Source organism: Apaloderma vittatum, unplaced genomic scaffold (assembly GCF_000703405.1).
Source record: "Apaloderma vittatum isolate BGI_N311 unplaced genomic scaffold, ASM70340v1 scaffold42877, whole genome shotgun sequence".
Taxonomy (NCBI): Eukaryota; Metazoa; Chordata; class Aves; order Trogoniformes; family Trogonidae; genus Apaloderma; species Apaloderma vittatum.
The window spans coordinates 10,070-30,576 of NW_009727518.1; the positions used below are offsets into that span (position 1 = coordinate 10,070).

At 44.1% G+C, this 20,507-nt stretch overlaps 1 protein-coding gene across 1 annotated transcript in view; it reads right to left on the reverse strand.

The window, feature by feature from the left end:
• Nucleotides 1-12,743: 12,743 nt before the first annotated feature.
• LOC104277136 (tumor protein 63-like) overlaps nt 12,744-20,507 on the reverse strand; it is a gene marked incomplete at its 3' end in the record, with an annotated part of 18,954 nt that continues 11,190 nt past the window's right edge. The window contains exon 2 of the mRNA XM_009873689.1: nt 12,744-12,998. Within this exon, the coding sequence (XP_009871991.1) occupies nt 12,744-12,998 (255 nt within the window). The remainder of the gene's footprint in view (nt 12,999-20,507) is intronic.

Here is a 20,507-nt window from a genome sequence, read left to right on the forward strand (position 1 = left end):
TTCCTCTGGTAGACTTTTAGAGGCATTCTGTTCACAATCTTGACCTTATTCAGCCCAAATCAATTTCCCCAGATCCCCAGCAAGGAATCCAGCCCATAAGAGGAGGCAAAAGATACGAGCAACAGTCGCTATGCTTCGGTGACAACAGATCCCAGTCACAGCAGTCTACACATTCAGAACACACTTTAGCTACATGTGAAAGCCAGAAGTACAGCTGCATTGCATCCTGGGGGGATCGGCTTAAAAAAAACCCCAAAACCCACAGAGTTCAGTCTGCTGATATGAACCATCAGTGTGATGATATGAGAACCTCAGTCCGAGAACCTCTATTACCAACTTCACCACTTCAGCTGCTCCTGAGTCATATAACTGTTCTATGCTGCCACAGGCCTTGAGAAAGAGGCATTTCAAGTGCACAATTAAAGGCAGGCAAACGAGCTCAGCAAACTGCTAGGTGTTCATTCTACATTCAGTTACTACAGCACAAAGAGGATGGGAGTAGCTGGCAAGGAGCATTTGACCAGGAAGCTACCTTCTGATGTGCAGGCAGTCAGTCTGGTAACTGGATCTCTGAACACTCTGATCGATGAATTACAGAACATCCTCCTACTTACAGTCCTCAGGGTGGGTACACAAAAGTAGAAAATGGTTACCAGGTTCCCTTCAGGTCAGAAAGAAAGCTCATTTTGCAGCACCAAGAAGTAGGTTTTCTCCTCTTTTAAGAAAGACAGGCAAAAAAATATAAATCCTACAGTGCTCTGAAAGCAGCTAATCAAATTATTAAAGTGCTTAAAAGTTTAATGAAGAAATCAAAGCTATTAAGCAAACATTCAGCTTGATGTCTCTTTCCCGTCTTACCCACCCTTCCTGAATGCATTCAAAACCTCTTTTTGCTGTGCTACAACATGTTTGAACAGGTATTGAGATACAAACAAGTCTTGGCCCCATCTCATACAGAATGGATTGGTTGCAGATGTTCTCCTGCAAGCTACATCTTGCCTCCTGCAAGAGCATTCATCTCCAAAACACATCATTTCACCTACTTTGCCTGAAGCCAAAACTCAAAGGTTATTTAATTTTTAATTTTTTTTATTAACTCTAACATACCTACAGCTGTGCAAGCAAAACCTCATCTGGTTTTTCAAGGCACAAAGAGGAGAACGACTAAGTTTAGATAAATGGAAATCAGTTGGGGCAGTCATCTTTCTGTTCATCTCTGCAGCAGCCAACAGCAAACGTCAAGGGTGCAATAAAACAAACACCTGCTATATTTCAGAGAAGCCTGACATATTTCACTATCTTCCTAGGACAAGTCAGACATGAGCTCATACAGTGGCAGGTGAGTCAGTGTCGAGTCAGACAAGAGCTCCTTAATTAAGCTTTAGGGGCAGATGATCCCTCGAAGGTGTAATCAGATTGGTATGGCCAGTGGAAAAAGGGGAAAAAAAAAGTAGAAAAAAAAGAAAAGAAAAGATGAGTGAACTGTTACACCCTTGCTGAGCAATGCCAGGCTCAGAGAGCCCCTAGCATGCAGGAACATCTGGCCATCCTGCATCTCTCCCTGGAACCCAGCGCCTGCCTGCATGCTCAGCCCTGCTTCTCCCAGGAGCAGAGAAATGAGAAATGCTGACTTCCCCAGCAAGCAGGTTACACTGGGGTCACACTGCAGATGCGACATGATCCAGAGGGGGTCCAGGGTAAGGTGCAGCCCAGAAGTGTGACTTCCAGAGGCAAGGGGGGAATTGGCAACATGTCAGACCTGTGTGGTGGAGAGGGAAGTGGTCACGTGTTAGTCAGTCCTGATCACTAAACCAAGAGAGTCAAATCTTGGCCACACGCATTATCAGCCCTTAAAATGCTACCAAGCCAACCCACTGAAGAGAAAGACCCCATAAGTCTGACGTTTAGGAAGCTTCCCTGAAATGAGCTGCAAAACACGCATCAGAATACCAGTGTAGTGAAACAAAACAGCCCCATTGAACAGATTGCAATCAGTAGAATGACTAACAGCAACAGAACGTTTCTGTGCTCACCGCATCACTCAGGCGTGCAGCATGGAAATGGTTTTCTTCCAGCACGAGTCCCTGCAAATTCAACCTGGAACTCTTACCCATGGATCTGCTCTTCCCTCCGGCCAGGGACGTGCTGCAGCACTCCCTCTGAATGCCAACAGCACCAGTGCAACCCAGTTCTCCCCAACTTTATCTTGTACAGATCAGTTTGCTTAAAAACAAACCCACACACTCTCCAACCTCTGCAGCCTTTTTGAGAGGCATGGCAAAGGAAATGGGCAAAAAATCACTCAGAGAAGCCAGTGCAAAAAGGGGATGCCAAATAAAGATCAAATTTATTAATTCCTTATAGAAACTGTGTTGCTATGTCATCAGTCTGCATGCTTTGTCCTTGTCAAACCTTACAGAACTAACGATGACTCTTCTAAGCTTTTCCTGGGGGCCTCACTGCTTCCTTTATAGATGCCAGTATCATAACAGATTTTAGTAGGATATCTAGAAATGCACAGACTGTATTTTTTCTGAAGTCTCCTTTGCTTGTACAGCTACAAGAGCCCTCAAAGAATGGGTAAAAAAAATGTACTAAGTACAAGTAATGCAATTAGTTTGCAGCAGAGGAGACAAAGAACTCAATGCAAACCTGGCTAAAACCTCACTGATTAAGGTGTCATTCAGTGCTCTGCCACCCAACCAACATTTCACAGGAAGACTTTTTCTCTCCCACCCATGGCAACACAGAGGATCAAATGCAAACAGAGCGGGTGTGCTGCCTGCCCCGTGAACCCCCTCCAGGCTGGGCATTGAGCCCAGTAGCATCGCTCCCATCCCTTCTCCATGGGAATCCTTTCCAGACCCACATTTTAAGAGGGTGGTCCAAGGAGTTCTGGGGGCAGGTTTATAGCAAACCTGGGCTTACTCTGCTCCCATTGCAAGGAGGTCAGGAGCAAGTCAGCTCCCAGCCACAGCTCATGCTGTTGAGCTAGAGAGACCCAACAAGTGACAGGGTGAGCTTGTCAAGGCTCAGCACTGCAGCAGATATAGAAGTGCTGGTGCAGCATCATACTCTGGCTACAAATCAGGAAGAGGCTTTTCTTCATGCCATAGCCTTCAAACAGTCCCTGTGTCAGTAATTTTCACACCTGCTGAGCCCAACATTAGTAAAGCTCAAGATCTCAAGCTGGGGAAGCAAGAACCCAACCAGCACTTAAGCAGTTTTATGCTTTAACCTGGAGATAACATTTTGGTTCCTTCAAAAGTTAGTTTGTAAAAAGACTTAAATGTCCTGTAAATGGGGGAAAATAAGAGGCCTGAAAGCTAAGGCTAGTGAAACGGGATACGCAGAAAGCAGTCGTCCCCAGCTGTCTCCTCCCAGGCACTTCACATCAGGGGTCTAAGTGCTTTACAACACCAGATCATGGTGACACAGTGCCAAATTTGAGAGTGCGTGTGTGGAAAGGAGGAAGAGGGGAAGAGAGGCAGAGGGAATGACTTGCACAACGTTACCCAGATTACATCTAAATCACAGGGCAGGAGCAGCTCCGAGGCTGGGCTCAGAGCCAGACCTGCTGCTCATCGCTGCTGCTCTCTAGCAGGGCAGCTCCAGGCAGGGTGGCTGCTCTCCTCAGGATGGAAGGCTGGTGCACCCTGGGGTACACAACCGGCAGGGAGGAGAGCCCCAAGGCAGGATGGCCATCGCAGCTAAGGGGAAAAATTACTCAGAAAATGCAGCCCCAAGTCCCACCTCATTTGTTCAAGAAACACAGGTCAGCCTTCAAGTGCTGCTTTCCTCCTGCACATTTTTCAGCTTTCTGTAGAGCTGAATTCAGCAGCTGACATGTATCCGCAGATTGTAAAACACTCCTTTTTATGAGACAGGTAATATTTTGCTCTCCTTAAAAAACCCCACTCTCCTAGAATATATCTGAAAAATGAGGGAGAAGTAGCACACTCCTCCTGGGGCTCCACTGAGTTTTGCCCATGTTTAAGTGTTATCTTTAACAACTGGAAATGATGAAGTTTGTATCAATACTCAGGTCTATTTGCAAGAGGATTTAAGCTCTTACTTGGGTAGCTATCCTACTGTGTTTACAATAACAAATCTGACACACCTGCACATAGTAAAACCTCACGAAAAGATTTCCATTGCATAATAAAAGTTCATGCTCTTTCTGTACAGAAGCCATCCCTACCCAGGACATTTCTTTCTTAAACAAAGTAGGAATTTCTTCACAGCATATGGTCTGCCAAGCACTGGAGCCAAACCCTCAGCATACAGAGCACCACCAATGCAACACACACACAAAATTACGCTTCCTTCAGCACACTGCCGAATGGCTGCCTGTCCTGTACCAAGTTGGTAGGGAAATAATGCAATATTTCAGCTGACCCAGAGGAAGGAATGATCATCTCCAAGGGTGGTCTTGGTCTGCTGGTGGTAGGCTGGTGCTGCAAGGTGAGCAATACCTCTTGCACCAGCCTACCCAAAAGCCTTTACCCAAAAAGTAACTTATTAAACAGTCACTCCGATATTTTTTTGCACAAGTTTTTGTAGGGTTGAAATATCTTCTACCAGTTCTCAGTTGATGCAGTTTAAGTTATTCAGCTCAGTGGTATGGGGGAAACTGGCAACTTTTAAGGAATCCCTCCTTCCCCCAGAGCAGGCTGCTTCCCTCCCAGCCCAACTTTCCATGACCTCTGGAAAGGTAAGGAGAGACTCTGCTGATGCCTGGTTTGAGCTCTGCTGGGCTGCTTTGCATACTTAACACTTGTAGAAACTCAACACCAAAAAAAACCACCTCAGAGCATCCAAAAAACCAAACATCATAAAAGCCCACAAAAAAAAAATAATCAAATAACAACAAAAACAAAACAAAAATTACTCCAAAAAGCAACCCCCTCCCTCCAAAAAACCCACTAGTTTGGAAATTTGGCACTTCTGGTGCTGTTTTCCCGTCTCTAAAATGGTGACTATACCCTTGATTTGCCTACCAAGCCAAGGTGTTTGCTGATTAAGGAAGTAATGTTTGTGCAGCACTTTGAAGATTTAAAGTACTACATTAATCCTACATGTTGTTCTTAGTAGAAGCCAATTTTTAACTAAGAGGAGGAGGAAAAAAAGAAGAAAAAAAAAAGGTAATTTAAATAGTGACCCTCCCCTACTTCAAGATGTTCACTCATCTCCCAACATCAGCTATTCTTATCTGCAAATGTTTTTTTAACCCTTCCTTCTCATACTTCTCAGAAACCACAAGTCTCATTCAGCTTTTATTTGAAAAATGGCTTCTTTCCAGGCTGTGGCTGTTTCTTGTAAAATTAATTCCTTTGGTAATACTGCTAGAGGCACACTGGTATGTTTGGTGTGTGTGTATATACATATATATTTTCCCCCTTTTCACACGGTGTTGTTTTTATATAAGTGTAGTGAAAGATACCTAATCCAGGATTATGATTCTCTTTATTCCCTTCTCATGAAAGTAGGTGGGGCTTTTTTGTGCAAGTTGCACTGGTGAAAATTGTGTTTAATTAACACTTTTTCCTCTCAACATAGGCAAAAAAAAATTCTCGTTAAGGGCCAAAAAAAAGTTTCTTGTACTTAATTCTCTTCCTCTGAAATTTTCTTTCAAAAAATAGCTAAAACCTTAAATAAAAAAAAATTCTGAAGGGAGGGAAAAAAAGACAAGAGAAAAGAGTGTGATGCCAGTACAACTAGAAATTGCTTGTGCAATACAGGAGAGGGATCTTCTGCCCCTGTGGAGGACACAACCCCTCCCCATGACTACTCTCTCCATCCTCCTATGTCTGACCGTAATGTCTCAGTGTTTTTCACTTGCATGTAGAAAGCTCTAGCTGCTCTCCTGTTGCACTGAATCAGCCACAAATATAGCAGCCAAGAGGCTAAATCCTAGTTGAAAAAGGACATTCACCCAGGCTGAAGCCTGCTTCCCCTGAGCGGTTCGAGCTTGCTGAGTGCCCAGCACAGACTGTGCACCGTGAAGAGCAGAGCACACACACCACTGCAAGGCAGGAGACACAAATTTTCTGTTTCCAGTGCAGGAAGACACCAATTCATATAATAAGTACATAACATCCCTTCTCACCCTTCCCGGGCATTGCTGTCTGTGTGGGGCACAGCCTGTCCCTTACAGTGTGCTCTTACACCGCAGCACGGCTCTGCTGTCACAGAGGGTGCTGGTCTAATAGGGAGCATACGGCAAAATTTGAGTTCATATGCGAAGGCTACATTGACTTGGTAGGATTTACAAAACAAAAGAAAAACCCAAGGTGGTTCGTATGGTAAGAAGTTTTCTGGAAAAATATACATGGATCTGCACAGCTACTTGTAAGGAGAGACAGATGAAGACAACTGCTAATAAAAACAAAATGTACATGACAAAAAGACTAAGGGGAAAAAGCACAATTACATTCTAATGGGAACCTAATGCACTCAGATGTCTTTTTACTCAAGCATAAAAACCCAAACAGAAGCCAGCAAGCCCCTCCTGGCTGGTTCTCACAGGTGAACTTGTTCTTCCCAGCTTCGCTAGCTTGAAAACTCCTCCCTGCTGTGAGAAAGGCACCTCCTTCAAAGACAACAAGCCAGGCTCCTCTCCTTCCAGGTAGATGACCTGGGACAAGTTATATATGCCTCAAGAGCCTTAGTGTTTGCCTCTATAACATCACACAGATTAAAACACACTCCACAAGCTCTCCAAGCAGGAGAGCATGATCACCACCTCTCTGTGCACGAGAGTGATGGTGGCAACCAGCCCCTGCCTTGCCTGCTCCGTGACAAGAGGCAGCACACCCTGGAGACAGCCTCTCCAGGCTGCAGAGTGCTTGAAGAAGTCAAATCTCAACCACTTCTCACCCAAGACAAATGCCCAAATACGGGAACTCTCCTGCTTCACCGAGATCAGCAGAGAAGCCAAGCCCTTAGCTCACAGCATTGCATCAGCTCCCCCAGCCTACAGCGCATGTGTCTGAAGGCGGCAAACCCCATCTCCTCCTCTGCTGCCTTCTTCCAGATCCCTCCTCTCGCTTTGGATTACAGGCGTCCTTTCCCTTCCTCACTCCTGACATAGCAAGAGGGGTTATCTCCAGCAAACTCAACTTGGCTGGGCAACCAGCTGGGCTTAAGACAAAGGCTACATTTAGAGGTATGAAAGGACTGAGCAGCAAGTGACAGTCTCAGTGCTCAGTGAGGTTTGCAGACCCTCTGCACAAATGTGTCTCTTAAAAGAGTCCTTCCCAGCTGCCCCATGCAAACAGCTAAAGCCTACATTATCACTGCCTGAGAGCCTCTGAGGACAGGGAAATTCAAAATCTTGGAACAAGACCACTTCCACTCCTTTTCTCTCGACAGCTTTAAAAGCAATGTTAAAGGGTGAAACTGGAAAGCTCAGCACACCACCAAGGAATACCAAAGCCATTACTTCAGATGAACACCTAGGACTGCCCCATGCTCGTTGCGAGAATCACCAGCCTTTGAAAAGACAATAGTTTTCATGTATGATACAGAGAGATAATCAGCAGTCAAGACAATGCTGAACACTACCATTGTTATTGAAACAATGCACTATTTGAAAAGATTATTTAAGAGAACACTGAGCACATAATTAAGGACTGTTGAGTCAAGGTGATGCTCACATCCAATTGCCCTCTCAATTACTTCACAGTCCTCTATTTCATTTTACAGAGATTGGAGAAAAAAAAAAACCCCAAACAATCCTGCTTTAACAGGGCTAGTTCAGGACACAAAATATATTTAAAATGAAAATGGAATGAATCAATCTGAACTAAAAGGAATGAGATAGCGCAGCCAAGGAATCTGTACTCTCAACCACAAAAACCTGTTATTGCTCGCGTGGACTAAGGGCATTCCTTTCACCTTCCTTAAAACGCACTAACCCCAGCCAGCACAATCCATTTACTTTCTTTCATGCATGTTGCACAGGCTGTTGTCCAGCTTTGCTAGCAAAGAGCCTGAAATCCGAGCATTTTCTTGTAGCTGTAGGTACAACTAGGTTTACTGAGAACAGGAGAACCCGTGAGCCTGGCTGGAACACGGATTGCAGCTTTGCAGATCCACGTTTCATAACAAAGCCCTGCAAGAACCAGCCCTACTCAGCTCCAACCTACTGCAGGGCATGAGAATAAACTGTTAAACTCAGGTATTGCCAGCACCTGAGTTATGCAAGTCTTGCAGAACTGAGTGTCTTTCTTCAGCAGAATCAAAAAATTTGCAAATATATTTCAGCCTACATTTTCAAACTTAAAGATATTTCTACCTTCTTTTTCCTTAACCCTTGTGACTACCAAGAAAAGCTTTAAAAGATTTAGTAGATGCACCCTAAAGGCTCAAAAACCTGGGGGAGAATAAGAAAAACCTGTTTCTCTTTTAAAAAGAGTCTCATGACTTATAAGGTGGTATCTTGCTTATGGGGCTGGGTGGATCCGATTCATTTTTTGATAGCTTGCATTTGGCAGTAATGTTAATTTTTACTTACCTTGACATACAATTTTAATCTTTACTCTCCTACTGCAACCATGTTCTTCCCCATGTAACAGGTTCTGCTAGTGATAGGAGATTGCCAAATCTCTTTTTAAGGGGGAAAAGCTAGTGCAGTTGTTTATTTATTTAGTTGAGCTCAGAGTGGGTGGGGAAGATCGGCACACAACTCGCTTCCACAAAAGAAAAAAATAAAAAAAAAATCTGGGGTGGCACACTTTTGAAATGCCTTGTTTTCCCTGCTGCAGAAACAAAAGGAGATATTGCAAGGCATGGAAATATGGGAATTCTCGCAGAGGAAATATCCCACAATAAATGAGACACAGTTCTGCAACAGTCCTTACTTCATCCAATTCATAGGTCTTCTTGCTTAACCTCAACAACTTTATCTCAGCATTATGACTGATAACTGCTTGTTCCTTTGCAGCCTGGTTTTCAAGAAGGTTTTATTGTGCTGTGACAATCCACGTGAGAAACTTTGTTCCACTTGGACTACGAAGACTTTTGGTTTAAATCACTTCAGTAGAGTTTCAATTGTTAAAGATTTTCCTTCTGAAAAGACTGATTAACCTGCTTATATTCTTACTTTTATTCTCAGGTCATTAATTAAAAAAAATAATCAGGGATGCTTATAAAGTCCTCTGCAATCCAATCTCAATTTGTCATCATTAATTAGTTCAACATTGCATACAAATGAACACCTAACCTGATTAGACAGCGTGTATTACTGGAATTCCTACTTAAGGTCATGGAAGACTTCAGAGAGAAAATTTGTAATATTTTTCAAAGCAAACTGCTCCTACATATGAAATCACCCTCTCATCGAGCAGCAGCTAGTGTTTCTCTGCAATTTTTGGCCATTTTTTTCCCCTCTTCCTTTAATTAGGAGACCATCACAAACCTAAGCAGAGAAGCAATCCTGATGTTACACTCCTCTCCCTCCCAGCCTACCCTATATGAATACTGCTGATTTGGCAAAGGGTGCTCACTGTCCTAGGACAATAAACCTGCCCCACAGAAAGTCTCTGCAGAAATTGGAGGGAAGGAAAAATAACAACCCCCTCCCCCCCCCCAGAAAAAACACAACACAACCAAAAAAAAAGACAAGACGAAAAAGAAACAAAAAATGTTTAGGAAAAAAGATTCCAGGGCTGTTTTCAAAGAGATGGCATTTACGTACTCGGCATGTACCCTCTCTCCCTCCCCCCAAGCCCAAAAGAAATAACCTTGGGATCTACATGCAATTCTGAATTGTTACCACCAAAGTACACCAATTGGGAACTAAACCCACAAAGTGGCCGAGAAATCTGAAGCATCTTTGCAGGTCTCTAATCTTCCCACAAAAGCAGGTCTTGCTTTTCAGACAAATAATGCAGTCCTCCTAGCAAGCCCACAATCTTCGCTCCCAATACCTAATGTGACATGACTCAGCCCCAAAGCTCAGAGGAGCTCTGGTGCTGTCACCAGGACAGCAGATCCCCTGCCAGTCCCCACTGAGCCTTCCCAGCAGGGCAAGGAGGGTCAGGGTCAGCCTGGCTCATCCTCTCCCCAGCTGGGGAAAGTATGATACAATGGATTTCCTTACTTAGTACTCTTACCCTGGGGAACAGCAAGAGGGGGAAAAAAAGAACTAAGAAACAAGACTTTCAAGTTTTGGACTCTTAATAAGGGTGGGGCCATCAAGTAATTAAGCTTTTAATAGGTCACTGCAGTGGAAGAGACTCTTCCAGTTGGGTAAGTTTCTAATCCATCATTAAAAAAAAAAGACGACAGGCATTAATCAAAGCGTATGAAGTCACATGGAGAGGAGATGAGCAACTCCAAGAACTTGCTCTTGCTGAGAAGATGGAGCAATCACTCCTCCTTTCATCAACACTTCACGCACGTTTCCACATTTCTCAGGACGGCAGCAGGAAAGAGAGCCTTCACGTCCTTCCCCACCCACCCCACTGATAAAGCTGTCGAACACATATTACCAACTGCTCAAGAGCCCATGTGAAATGAGTTGGTGGATTAATTAGCAAAAGGGCAGAGCTCTGAAGATGGAAAGATGCTTTACTATGAAATGCGTATTGATTGAAGGTCCCCAGTCACCACTGCAAGACTGTCATCATACCCTGCCAGCTCCTGTACAAGCAGCTAAATCTAGGTCACTTGGCTCTATTCAGAATCACACTTCTTAAGTAAAATACACAGATTGCAACAGGTACAGGGCACACACCTTCACCTGTTGGCAGCATGGTCCACTTCAGGGCAAAACACAAGGAAGAGAGGCTGAATGTGCCTTCCCCCAGGCTGCATACATTTGGTGACTGTAGTTACTAAGGAGTAATTTTATTTATTTTTTTAAAGCCAGCATGTAACCTAATCTTTGACTATGACCCAGATGCACCATAAAACTTAGCCTCCACTTCCACCCCAGAAAGCCACTATCACTACAGCAAAGCACCTCAAGTGCTTGCTTAACTTTAAGCTCAGTTGTAGCTCACTGGAACAGCCTACTACCTACATTTAAACCTCATCTCAAAAGACCACTTTTCATAGTTGAAAGGACAGCATCAAACACTCTGCTTCCCTGCAGCTGCATTAGATAATTCTTTGTACGATATGTATCAAAAGAGAACGTCTTTTCATATCTCCTTCAAAGGATGCTCTCCAGAACAGCCTGCAAAAGTCCAAGAGAAACATTTTCTTGCTCTAAGAAACAGAAATTAAAGCTGACCAACGATTTCCCTACCTAGTAAAAGGAAGTGAAAATAAATACTGTGTGTAGCATAAGGGGAGAAACCTGGACATGAAAAGAAGCGTGAACTACAGCAGAGCATCGTTCCCAATGCACATGAGGAAGAGGTGCAATTGCAACCTCACTTAAAAATCCTTCACCCTTTTATGCATAAGCAGATGAAAAATTTGGTCTTGAGGAGACCTACTATATGTTAACTTATATTAATACAATTTTCCAAACAAAGTTATTGCCACCATTTTAAAACAAATTTTAATTGCAAAGGCTTTTAAAATATAAAGGATGCAAACTTACAGTGATTTATATGGCATCTTTTTCCAGAGTGGAACATGCACACTCTGCCTGCTTTGCTGGCAGCAGTGGCTGGGAGATTATAGTTGCAATTCTAGCTAGATTGTATTTAAGTTTTAAATCAAAGTAGTTCCTTAGATTAAAAAAAAAACAACCAAAACCAAACACACTCCCCCTCTAAATATCACATTATGTTAGTAATCAGTACTCTTTGCTTTTGATTAAAGGTGGTATCTTTTTTCCTTTTAAAAAAAATAAATAAGAAAAAAAGTGCCTGCTTTTATTCAAGTAGCATGAGGTATGACATTATTCATTGCACCTACTCCAAGAGCCTAAAGGAGAGGAAGGTAAATATTGGATATCTTTAAGAAAATAATATTCTCCACTGCAAACATCTCTAGTCTAGAGCCTTAAACCACAACAAGACACATAGATCCAGCTGTGCTGTGTCCTGGACTACTAAATTTCTAGAGCTTGAACAATTGCACCAGCTCCACCAAAAATCAAGAGTTGGGTTTCAAGTTCCATACATCTTTTTGATAAGAAAGCTACTATTCTAACAGGGAGAGCAAAGCATTAAGTAATAAATAAATATATAAATAAATAAATTTATGCATACAAATAACCAAAATATCTGACTTGTATACAAATAACCCAAATACCTTAGGGCTGACCTAAGGTGGTGACACTGGGGTTCCCACACCAGCTGCTAGATGGGAAGGACATGGAGAAAGAGAAAGCCCCTGACTCCATGGATCAGACCAAAGAGCATCGCCTTCACCCTGATGGCATAGCTCCACATGCCAAACCTCATGCAAACCCAGGGATGCTGAAGAAAACCAAAGGAAGCACTGAACCCATGTTTACATCTGTCCCACGTTTTACTCCAGTATACCTGGTAGACCCAAACGGAGAGACAGTTTCATCACTCAGGGTCTATAGGCAACTGTCTTTTTGCAAGACATTTTATTCACTTGGGATTTAATGACATTATTGAGGGTTACATTCCCACCACACCCTCCCAGAGAGGCTAAGATTAATCTCTCCCGTCTGTGTGACATGTCATGCACTGAACAGTACACAGGTCACTCCATTCTTGTACAAGCCTGGATATGCACCATCAGAATAATGTCACGACTGGAATTGGGACCAAAGCCAGAGAAGGAGCAAAGCAACGCCGCATCCTTACCGTCCACGTTGCCGACTTTGCTGTACTGGACTGTTGAAATGATACATCAAAGCTGTGAGGTCCTGGGTAGTCTGTGTTGGAAGGGATGGCTGGGGAGGGCGAGAGGGCATCAAAAGTCGAGCTGGGCTGGGCGTAAGGTGAGGGGGCAGTGACGCTGTTCTGCGCATGCTCCGTGTTGTAGGGGCTGGTGGAGGAAGAGCCGTTCTGGATCTGCTGGTCCATGCTGTTCAGCAGCCCCAGGTTCGTGTACTGCGGCTGGAGGCAAAGAGATGCACAGGAACGTTACAGAAGCAATGTTAGCACGGGCTGGTGAATCACGGCACGGACCTCACGATGAGGGATGCACAGCATAACCTCAGCACCACCGTACAAGCATCATGACAGGAGAAAGGACATTTACAAAGGATATATCCCTCTTTACTTTGGTGACAGAAACAGAAAGAAGTAAAAGCTTCTCACAGTCACACAGTGCATTAACAGCCAAGCTGGCAAAAGAGCTTGCACTTAACAAGATGATTCACAGAACAGTTAAGACATCACGAGGAGACAGGCTCCCTACATCTAGTGACACCCAGACTGAGACCTTTTTGGAGGGACTGCCACAACCCAATAAAAATCACCAGGTTCATTACAGTGTAACTGGCTTTAACTTGTACAAGGCTACATAGTCTCTGGTGGTCTCATGCTCCACGCGAAGACTGTGCCTCTCATCATGAATGTGATTCTGCTGTGCATGGGGACATTCAGGACCTCTTACTCAGGTAGTAACTGCACTGAAGTGTGGCTCTCTGGAAAAAAGGTTCAGAGCACTTAAGCAGGTCGCACCACGCACTCAATTCCCAGTGACCAGTCACAGACAACAGTTAAAAAGTCATATTGCATAGCATGGAAGCTCACAGCACAAAAGCCTCCCCACCTACTTAAGAAGCATCAGTTGCACAATGTGTAGCACTTTAATAAGCAGACGTGGTTGTGGCCCAAAAGTGGCCTCTGGGTACAAACAACATACAGAACAATTGAAGACCTCAAAATTGAAGGCTAGAGAATGGCATACAGAAAGGCAAAGGTTGGATTAGGGAAGAGGTCAGCAGAAAAATCACATGCCTAATGCCCTAAATTCTATGTGTAGCCCTGGTCCCCCACCTCAAAGACATGAGAGGGGGACAAAGTTCAGAGAAAGGTGACAGGAATGAGCAATCTCTTTCAGTGCTTTCCTGTAATACACCAGTAGACGATGACTTTTCAGCCTGGAAAAAGACAACGAGGACATAGGTGGAACTCAGTATGACAGAAGTGGATAAATTCCTAAATTGTATGGAAAAAAGATAATAGGAAATTAATTTTCATGCTCTTTTAATAGAGGAGTTGGGGAACAAGAAAACATCTTCGAACCCTTAAACAGTTCTTCAGCCACAGCCTGCTTTACAAAGCCCACAAATAAACATGGATTTTCTGCCACAGAATGCTGCAGACACTAGGTATGTTCAGAAAGGCACCAGACAAGTTCTTCTGGAGAAAAGTCCATCAAGGCAAGCATATCTGATTTTAAAATTCTGAACCACAAGCACTTGGAAGCTGGGAAAGTACACTGGGGAAAGAGAGTTACACAACTACCCCACTCTTTTAATCCTACAAAGGTCTCAGCCTTGGCCACAAAAACAGGGCAGCAGGTGAACAGTATGTGGGGTTCAGCCAGGTACAGTTAGTCTTATCCCTGTACATGTGCAAAGGGCATTGTTTGCACTCAGCTTAAGGAGAGAGGCATCCCAAAAGTCTGTGGTATCCATCCCCAAAAGCTCTGGGACAGACCAAAACCATGCAACAATAACACGTCTGGTTCTGCTTTTAGATGTTGACACAGCAGAAGGAACCCAGGCTCTTTCCGTTGTCCCAGGGGCCAAGCATCTCATGTCCCTCCACGTCCTATAGCTTCAATTCCACCCAGAGCAATTATGCTTACGTATCGCTCGGTATTTTAGCCAGTCTGCTCCCGACTTCCCTCTTCTTTCCAACAGTTTCTCCTTTTCCAGAGACATCTTGATACTGTCAGTCAAGCAGCAACTGCAAGACCCATACCAAAAAGCTTTCCAATACTGGGAATCCCACCAGCCCTACTGAAGCTTCGAGGAGAACATCATCACTCCTCCAAGGACCTGAAAGAGAACGGCACAAGCTATCTGCTGGTCTCCCAAGGAATTTTGGGCAAGTCATTAAACACCCACCTTTGGCAGTCATTTCAGTCACAGAGGAAAATAGGCTGGTCATTTTGCAAGGATGAAGTGCCCTCTCTACACCCAAATACTTTACACTCTTAGATGTCCTTCGAGAAGAGGAGAAAGTAAAGAAATTTAAACCATCAATCAGAGCTTTTTCTTAAGCTCTTGTCTGTTTCACTGCAAGAGGCTGATATCTTAAGGGGTATTTAATTAAAAGTCCAGGTGAGTCTGGTGCTCTGGGGTCTTCAGCGAGGCACATAGGACCTTCCAGAGGTGGATCAGCATGCTACTGTGAGCTGTGCCGGGAAGAAGAAGGTCTCAGTGGGAACAGCACAGGGGATTACACTTTGGGAGCCTGGATATTCTGCAGAGAGAAGGGAGAGTTAGTTCCCTCCCTTGCTCTGTCAGTGACGTGCTGTGTCCTTGGGCAAGCCACCTCGCCTCTCCCTCCACCCTCAACCTACTTCAAGCAGCAAGGTCTCCAGGGCAAGGATTGCTCGTCACCATGCAAAAAACGCTCCACTTAATGGGCTTCTGTTTTGTCTGAGGCCTCCAGGCAGAGTAATAAAAGCAATTACATATTGAGACCTAATCCTGGGTGAAGCAGCGACTCTCTCTGTCGCCTTGGGTTAGTCATTTGCCCTCCCTGCCTCAGTTTCCCCATCAATAGCAGCAGGGATGTTATAGATCCCCAGCACTCCTCTTAGATGGGCAAGCAAGTATCTGCGATTGGACTCAAGGCACTCTAAGTAGTTGATGCAGGAGAAAGCAATCCAGTCTGGTTGTTCTTCTCCAAAAGGAGATTACAGCTTTGTCAACACAGATGACAGTTATGGCTCATCTCCTGTGGGCTATTCAGCCAACCAAGACCTATTTAATGGACTTTTGGTTCATGTTTTCCCTTGAGGCTAATTCTGTATGGAAAGAGCCAGAATGTTAATATACTCCACCAGCAGCAGCCTTTTTCCTGCTCAGTAATTTTGTATTTCACCAAAAACCAAAACTCCCTGCCTTCCTACACCAGAATACTCTAATAAGACCTGAAGACCTCTCAGAAACATACAACTACTGCTTAGTTGTTTCATTTCTCATGGAGATTAGCATCAGACAGCAAATAACGAAAAGCTGGCTGTGATGAAAACAGTCTCCTAAACCATCTCAGACACACAGACAGCAAAACAATAGTGTTTCAGCTTTCACTTAAAAACTATTCCCTCTAATCCCAGGCTACTTAAGATGACGGAGAAAGATGGGCAAATGGGCAGTCAGCGTTAACAAGACAGCACAATCTGGAAGCACTGAAGGTGCTGCCTAAAAGCCGACTTTAAAAAAATAGAAGAAAAGTGCCCCATTAGTATTTAAGATATCTGTACGAGAAGCAAAGATCCTTTTCATTCCTTTCAGTCCAGGGACCATCTGTCTAAATGTGACCAGCGGAGCAGCCATTCCACTGCATTTATACACTCACACGCCACAGTCAAATGCCATGTCCCCATTTGCTCTTTAAATAACTATTAATCTCCTTGCACTTATCCTCATGCTGACACAAGCAGCTGTCGGACTCCCCTTCTCTCTCTCCAAGTCCCACCAGCCTTTCACCTTCCCTGGCCCCTTGCTCCCCTCCCCAGGCAGGTTCTCCAACCCTGGTGACAAAGCCAGCCCCGTCTGCACACACACGAGCACTAAACCTCATCTCGCAGCTATGCCCCAAGGCAGGTGGGGAGTTGTTTGCGCTCAAGGGGTCAACATCTGAATGGCTTGCAAGGCTTTTGGAGGCATCAGATAAGGCTTTTGGAGGCACACGCCTTCTGACAACACAACAATTAGAGGGGCAGCAGGCCCAGGGAAGGCGTGCGTAGGAATTCACCCACCGCCACGCAATAAAAAAACCTTCACCCCAGTCATGCTGGGGAGGCCAAGAACAAAGAAAGTGAGGGGCTGCGGGCACGTCTGCAAGGCATCACCCTCCAGGAGGGGTCTGCAGGGTGGGTGTTTGCACACCCATCACCATTTACTGCAAGAAATACAACTGCAGAAAATTCAGAAATTAACTCTTTCGGGGTCGGTAGCCCAGGAGCGCACACTCGTGTTTCACTGTGGGGTTGTTTCAGACAACGGCAGGATGTAATCCCCACAACCAACTCCTGGCAGAAGGAAAAATAGCATTTGGTGGAAAGAAGAGAAATGCACGTAAAGCTAAAAGAATGGATTATCTAATTCTCAGTGTCCTATTTTGTTCCCTCCATCAGGTTTCTGAAACTATTAACGTCTCTGAGGCATTACAAAAACCTTCATGCAAGCTTAAGTGCAAATAATTGGAGAACTTCAATTAGATCTCAGACTGTACTTTGAAACATTGTTTCAGTAATGTATCTTAAACCATTGGTTTCACTTCCTACATCCCATCAGCTCCACTGTCAGGTTTTCAGGCTAACCCACGCTTCTAGATTAGGAGAGCTGTGGTTCCAGTTCAGGGGGTGCTGAATTGGAAAGATTGGAAAGTGGACTGAAAACTGCAGACAACTTAAGTGATCGTTCTGCTGCTGGAAGGACAGATTTTCCTAACGAAAGACATGGACAAGGCAAAAAGCCTCCTGACCCCTGCGGCTCCGGGGCACTTGCCACAAGAGGGCAATGCAAATGCTCCACCACGCTCGGCAGAGCTGATGTGTTGGGCAAGATCTCCCCAACCCACCCAAACTGGGGCCCTTCTCACACTGCCCCACAGCAAGAACCCACCCCCAGTTCTTCAGCCACAGCCTGCTTTTAAGCCCATTGTGTTAACTGGTAAGATTATGAAACAGATCCGCAAAGCGACCCACAGTATGAAGGCACGAGGGAAGTAACGTAAATGAAGAAAAGTTCTCAAGGGGACTTCCACACCAAAAATCCCCTAAAATACACAGCTCCAGCTATTAACTACCTAGTTATCAGCCTTTCAGAGAAAGTTTTGAGAGATGCTTCACTTGAGAAATAAAGGAAAAGTTACCATCTTTAGGTGTAGAACATTGAATGCCTTCACCCCTATCAAAACCCTTCTCTGTATCTCCAAAAGAACACACCAATGAAATTTTAATTTTCACTGCTGGACCTATGTGGCTCAAGAGCACTGTTTGGCTACTCAAGAGGTCTTGCAAAGCACCACTGTTGGTGCTTATTCTCCAAAGCTATGAGACAATGAAACTAATAAACTGCCACAGTTGTTAGCAACAAGAAGATTTTGCTAATTCCGTGCTTTGTCCTTAACTGCACCACAAGTGATGCACCACGGCCAACAGTTGCAGGACTGGTAGGAAGCAGCTTATAAAAATATTTCAGTGGTAGACCAGGTAAAGATTCAGATTCCTGTTGGAGAACAGCTCTCAAGCAGCAGAATAAGTGTTTTCCAGAGTGCTTGATTTCTATCCAGATCAGAAGACAGACATCTCAAATACATCAAGAAAGATTTAAATCAAACTAGTTCTTCAAACTTTCCTAGCAAAGGACTTTAGTAGGTGGAAGACAGAAGCAGTTCTATCATAATTACTAACCAAGATATTGCTGACTGCAAGACCACGCAACTTTGTCAGTTGCTCAGAAGGCAGCTGATACAATACCCCATGTAGGCGCGTTGCTTGTGCCATGACAAAGAAGTGCCAAGAAGTTTAAGGGCTCCACCCATGCCCCTCAGCTAAGATCAGGGCTGAAGCCGAAGGAGATATCTAACTCACTCATCGCAATGAAAGGTGTGATTTGGTTTGCATCTATAGTCTCTTTTCTCCAAAAAAAAAAAAAAAAAGACAACTGAAGAACTTCTTTATGCATCAGACTTTCCACTCAGCTCACATACGTCTGGACAGCACTCCTTTCAGGAGGAACAAGCTCAGTTTGGACATTGCTCTGGTCCCCTCTAAGCCGTGAGGGAAAGACTTTTACAGTCATTTCAACACTAACTCAGGCCCAGATCCCCATGGATAGCTGAGGTGCCAGCGGCAGGTCTCATAGCCTCTGCACTCCCCCCCAGATCCATTTCTAAAGTGGAAACAAATCCCACAGGTCTATTTTGAAGAGGTTTTTTCCTCAGAACTACTATGCAGCTGAATACCTCAAACACTCTGATGCCCGCAGATAAAATGATAATGTGCACCATACATTCAATGTGAAGAGCAAGGGAGCAAATAACTTTGGTCCGACCAAAGATATCAACAATTACCAAGATAGGTTCCCAGGCACTATAGATCCTAAGCTCTAATCACCATATGTCCTGGCTTTTAGCACTATAAAAAACCAATCCAATTTCAGTAATCATACTGTTGGGCCATTGCTTCTTCCAGGAAAAGAGGAGACTCTTTCACATCGCAGTAGCATTACATGCCCCCAGCGTGATGGAGTGTATGTTGGACTAGAAGATAAGATGCCCTAGAGTCAGGAAATCCTGTCCAGGTGTTTAGACCTGCTACAGCATAATCAAACACTAAACTTCTCAGCCCAATCCCATCTGTAAGCAGGGAACACCAATATTCCTGCATACTGTCTCCTGTATTATTATCCAAGTTCTACACGTCTACGTGATAAACAAGACCACAGTAATTTTAAGAAACTAAATTCAAGGATGATAAAGAAAGAAGTATTCTTCTTCTAAAAGGGGGCAATCCTCCTGTAAAAAAAAATAGTCCTGCACAGGTTATTTCATGTTAACCAGTAAGATAACCCCAGCAGGTTGCTTGGGCAGCTTCCAACACCACCTAAACACATAAAACACAACTTAAAGAAAACAGAATCCTTAATTCCATGCAACTAGGGAGAAGAAAAAGCAAACAAACAAAAAACTCCCCCACAAAACTTCCTGCACCCCTCCCCCTAAAAACCCAACCAAACAACCCACTCCAATGTTAAGTGACCAGCTGAAAATCTGCCACCACATTTAAAGTCCAGATATGCAAGCTTAAAAAATTGCCTGCTCTGGCTACTTCACATAGCATCCCTTCCCTTCCAGCAGTCATCATTTGGCCCTTTGGTCAGGGCCAGTTTGACAGACTACACACTACATATGGTGAACAGGAGAATTCAGTCAACATCAGTAATTTGCAAACACATCATAACACTTGAAAAATGCTGTGCTTTGTGTACCAGGAGCAGAGAGAAAGGTCTGCGTGATTTTCACCTGGATTAGCTATTCCACTGTGCTTGTCTTGCCACATCTACACCCCTTAGCTTTACACAAGCAGCACAATTTTAAGAACCATACCCGCTAAGGCTACAGCCCACGTGTTTTTGCTGAGACACAGCTCTGTTGAACTCAGCAGAACTTCTTGTTAAAGTCTATATATGCAGGTATTTGTAGGCTTGGAGAATAAGATAAAGTCATTAAAAGCAGTGTGAGGGCATGTTTCTGTCCACCCATAAATGCTGTAAGCTTTGGAGTTGTCTTGTTCCTCCCAGCTGTAACTGTTTTCCTTTTTAGCTAAGCTTTGAGTTTTGCCCCTTGGTTAATTCATTTAACTCAGCAAGAAGTATTTTTCAGCCAGAAGCAGGGTGCCTTTTAAAACAAGCACAGCCCAAAGCAGGA